This window comes from Nematolebias whitei, chromosome 12, assembly GCF_014905685.2.
Source record: "Nematolebias whitei isolate Nwh7 chromosome 12, NemWhi1, whole genome shotgun sequence".
Classification (NCBI taxonomy): domain Eukaryota; kingdom Metazoa; phylum Chordata; class Actinopteri; order Cyprinodontiformes; family Rivulidae; genus Nematolebias; species Nematolebias whitei.
In genome coordinates this window covers 20,273,631-20,278,551 of record NC_056509.1, presented here as the reverse complement: position 1 = coordinate 20,278,551, position 4,921 = coordinate 20,273,631, and the positions used below count along the sequence as shown (strand labels likewise).

The 4,921-nt window shown below is 41.7% G+C and overlaps 1 protein-coding gene across 1 annotated transcript in view; it reads right to left on the bottom strand.

Moving 5' to 3' along the window:
- The window catches only part of LOC119418054 (proteasome subunit alpha type-6), a 5,127-nt gene extending 881 nt beyond the window's left edge, over window positions 1–4,246 (bottom strand). Inside the window, exons 1-6 of the mRNA XM_037685302.1 lie at window positions 4,094–4,246; window positions 3,292–3,386; window positions 2,204–2,285; window positions 1,695–1,850; window positions 1,407–1,585; window positions 1,116–1,210 (exon numbers count right to left, since the gene is read on the bottom strand). Of these exons, the coding sequence (XP_037541230.1) occupies window positions 1,116–1,210; window positions 1,407–1,585; window positions 1,695–1,850; window positions 2,204–2,285; window positions 3,292–3,386; window positions 4,094–4,169 (683 nt within the window). The 5' untranslated portion in view covers window positions 4,170–4,246. The remainder of the gene's footprint in view (window positions 1–1,115; window positions 1,211–1,406; window positions 1,586–1,694; window positions 1,851–2,203; window positions 2,286–3,291; window positions 3,387–4,093) is intronic.
- Window positions 4,247–4,921: the final 675 nt, after the last annotated feature.

Here is a 4,921-nt window from a genome sequence, read left to right as displayed (position 1 = left end):
CCCCCCCCCCCCCCCCCCCCAGCACAAACAGCATGCAACACAGACATGTCTTGAAAAGATGCGCACCCTGCCAAGGCAAGTGACCCAGGGGAATCTGAGTGATGCTGGTTTTACTTGTCCTAAATGCCGACAAAACCAAAGGGATGCTTTTTTCAAATAGGAAGTTGGTCCCAGCAGTTCTTGCTCTGATTTTATCCTCAAATGGTGTCCCCATTGAGTTTGTTGATTCCTATAAATATTTGGGTATCTTGGTCGACTCACATCTCTCTTTTAAGCTCCATGTGGAAAACTTGATAAAGAAACTGAAAGTTAAACTGGGTTTCTTTTTCAGAAACAGATCCTGTCTAACCCTGAATGCTAGAAAACGCCTTGTATCTGTGACTTTCCTTCCCTCAATTGATTTTGGTGATATTATTTACATGAACGCTCCTACAAGAACTTTGCAGATGTTGGATGCTGTCTATCATGGTGCACTAAGATTCATAACTGGCTGTGATTATCGTACCCACCACTGCACCCTGTATTCACTGGTTAACTGGACATCATTAACTTCACGCAGACTCTCTCACTGGTACATTTTCATCTTTAAATCACTTCTTGGTCTGTTGCCTTCATACATCTCCTCCTACATGTCTCTGCGTGAGTGCAGCTACAGCGTGCGCTCTCAGGACATTATTACCTGCAGTGTTCCCTCAATGAGGACTGAACTAGGCAAAAGGGCCTTCTCCTACTCCGCTCCTGTTTCCTGGAATATCTTACAAAAAGATTTGAAGCTCTCGACCTTGACCTCTCTAAGTGTCTTTAAGAATCTGTTGGACACCTGGCAGGGACCAATGCTGACATGTTCCTGTTGTTAGTTTTCTACATTTGTCTTGGAATCTAGCTGTTTTTTGTTTTGTTACCTTTTCCTTTTAGCCATCCTATTTGTTAAAAAAAACAAACAAAAAAAAAAAACTGTAGTATGCTTTTTTTTTAATTTATTTTTTATAACTGTTTATTGTTGTTGCTGTTGTCCATTGTTGTCATCTTTCTTTGTTGAAATCAGGTCTCTCTTGTAAATGAGTCCTCGAGGCTCAATGGGATTTACCTGTATAAATAAAGGTTGAGTGATTTACCTGAACTTGGGGTCCTGCGTCGTGACCACGCCCACCTCGAGCTCAGAGGGCTTGAAGTCAATGGAGAGGACGGTGGACAGACAAGAGATGGCCGTCTGAGGTCGAAAGAGAAAGACAGCATAGTGCTAGGATAAAGTTTATGAAGCTTTTTGTTTTGTTCACATCGTGTACATTACGTCTATAAAACGAGATAACAGCTGGAAACCACCGCAAGTCCTGCAGGTTATTTTCACCCTCGTGCTCTTCTTATCAACATCTGCTGCATCAGCACAGTTTTCATTTCTTCTTTACCTCGATCGTCTGTTCAAAGGTCCAGTCCAGTTTCTTTTTGACTTTCTTCTCCAGGAAGCTGGTGGCTTCCGTCTGCTTCACGCCGGCGGCGGTGGCCTTAAAGCCGCAGTAATAACCAGCCGGGTCACATTTGTACACCTGAGGGCCGAACTCCTCGTCTACTCCGACCACGATCATACCTGCGGGTTCAGAGGCGCCGCACGGGGGCAGAAAAGGACGCAACTTTTTTGGGACGTGTTTACTTCAGAGTAAAGGCCAAACTCCAAGTAGAGATGTGCGTGCACTCACAGCAGCCTAGTGGTCTCATCTCGGCGTTCTGCGTGTACACCTGTGAGATGTCTGCGATCCTCTTACACAACATGTCCACTGGGATCTCGTAGCCGTACTTGTACTGCCAGTTGGCCGCCTCGTAGCGAGCTCGCTGGACCTGAGACCTGCTGTCAGCTGACAGAGGAGACCACATGAAGGAAAGGACAGACTTTGTTGATGTTGACAGATTTGTAATAATTTACATGGTATGATAGTAAATAACTGATTTGACAAGAACAACAAACTGACTCGAAGCCCTGAAGCCAACACTGTTTAACAGTTTAGATGTTCGGAACAATACGAGTTTTATAGTTCTGTACAAACCTGATGAATCCTTAAACTGATATCAACTTTTACATCTCTGACAATTATTCTGTTTTTTTATTTTAACATTTCCAGACACTCATATGTTTCATGCAACATTTAAAAACATTCACACTGCGTCTGTAAGCGTTGATTCTGTGCCTTAACCTCAGTAAACATCTTACCAGTCATCCCAGACATTACACATCCGATATGGTCTGTTATTCTGAAAAGGTGGGTGACTGTGGAGGAGTCCAGGAGCTTATCCTGCGAAAGACGTCACATAAAGAACGATGGAAGTCAGAGGTGTTACAGAGTTCCCAACATTTCATGAAAACAAAAGTCCCAGTTTTTCCAGAATTTTTTGTCTGAGTGAATTCTGAAGTTCCAGGAGACATTTCAGTCACACAAAACATTCAGAACACTTTCATTTAGGTGGTGAGCAGAGTCACATTTAGACATGACAGTAAGCATACAGTAGCCTTAAACATGTGCACGTGCATCCATATTCATTTCAGGTCGAGGGGTTCACTAGTGCCCATATCCAACAGTCACAGGGGACACCCTGGACAGGTCTCCAGTTCATCACAGGGACACAGAGACAAACGAGACAAACAACCATTCACTCTCTCACTCACACCTAAAGACAATTTTAGAGTTACCAATCAGTCTAACGTGCATGTTTCTGGTCTGTGGGAGGTAACAGGAGTACCCGGAGAAAAACCACGTATGCACGGAGAGAACATGCAAACTCCACCCAGAAAGGCTCCCGGCCGAGATTTGAACCGGGGTAACCTATTCACTGAGAGGTGGCAGCTCTACCAACTGTGGCACCGTGCTGCCCAATGAAGACGTATTAAAACATCAAATCTCAGAAAGATCATATTTTATTCAGCGGATAAATGTTCAAAATCCATGAGTACTTCCTGTCTGGAAAATGGAAAAGTCATTTTCCAGGTTCTCCTGATTTCCAGAGTCTGTGAGGGAAGCCTGAGTTATGGTGTTGAAATATTTGTCGTTTACAAAAAATAAAAATCTTCATAGTTTTAGACCCAGAAAGGCATGCCACATGTCCAAAAAGAACACAAATAATAATTTAAAACATTTAAGGCTTAATAATTTGGTGTGTATAATCCTAACCCCTTAAAAAGACACTAAAATAACCCTAAATCAAGCGTGCACTTCCCCAAAAGTTAACTAGAAGACATAAACAACGTCCAGTCAGATTTGCATGTCTCTGGTACCACATAAAACACAGAGTCCATGGACTTACCGGTACTTTTTTTTGTGTAACGACGACTGCACAGTCCTTCCCCCGGACAGCCACTGATGTAAGCCCACCTTGGTTTATAGCCTTGAAAGCATATTCTATAAGAGGATAAGAATAGTGTTATAAAGTATCCATGTTTATGTGACAGCAGCAAAGTACACAAAAAGGGTCACAAGCACTAGTTTTAGCCAGTGATATATATAAAAAAACATGTTTTCTTGTTCCTGGGAATAATTTCAGAACTTATATTGAAGTAGTTTGTTTACCTGAGCCATTTAAAGTTGTGTGTTAAATAATATCCAGCCTCATCTGCCTTTCAACTTCTGCTGCCATTCCCACCATCTGATCCAAACCTCTAATAAACTATTGTTTTCAAAGAGCAAAATAAGTCTTAAAGCTTATTTAGCGTTTAAATAAACCCAGTTTAAAGTCAAAATAAATCACAAGTGTAAAATAAAACAAAAAAAAGCGTGTTTTCGGCTGCTCTATTTAACTCAGTTGCCTTTTTCCTAATGATTCTGCAGGCTTAGCTGAAATGCTAACATGCTAACTAGCTTAACATCAGGCTAATTATTTACATTTGATATTTTATTACAAGCCAGCGTCTCAGAAGTCGCCATGAAATAACAACACTCGTATCATTAGCAACACTTTCTCGGTGATATTTGAGAGTATTTTCGCTTTGGCGGGCGTTATGCGTCAGTTTAAAGCTTAGCTAACCGAACCATGACAGAGCATTTAGCTCGCGAGCACTCAGGTGAGGCAGACACCGGCATCTATCCCGCAACCCGAGCCACGAACTAACCGACTTGATAGAGCCTCCCCTCCGGAGAGAAGATGGTGATGTGTCGGTCGAACCCTGCGCTGGATCCTCGGGACATTCTGCGATCTTTAATTAACTGAGAGGTTGGTCCAAATCAATTAGCAGGCAGATTTTCCTTCATGCAGACCGTCTGTACCCGGAAGTTAAACTGAATGACGAGAAACTACATCCGGTGTGAGAGGCCATCTTTGTTTCCATGGAGACGCGGTGTCGCTGCACTAGTTTTTAAAGAAAACTGAGAAATGTGTAAAATATAGGACTTTTTGTGTGGGTTTTTTTTTGTGCTTCTACTCGGAAACATTTATGAAATAAATAATGTGCAGCTCCGTTCTTGTGCTCACTGTTATTTCACAGTTTTGGGTGACTTCTACAGAATATGTTGGGCCATGAAACACAGAGATAAGGGTTTTAAAAACAGAAAAAATGACTGCTAATTGTATATGTTTTTGCTAGAATTGTTGCAAGAGATAAATGGGGGATAAAAAAAAAGATAAATAATGCTTTTTGAGGCTGTCATGCCCTTTAACCAGAAATGTTCTCTGCCTCTGTAAGTTTGTGCTGGGAGTTGAAAAGTTTGGAAACCATTCAGGACTCTGTGACATGTATGCCTCAAAGAGTCACTTCTAACCACCTCTTCTACTGCATATCAGTTTTATAAACCCACAAAATTAACTTTACCCTTAAACAAATGAAAGAAGATTTAATAAAATGCCATTTCTGGCTCTTTTTTCCCCTTCTTTCTTTCTCTTACCCTTACAACCCTTTGTTGTGTATTCAAGAGCCATTTCATTTCTTCCCATATCTGTACAG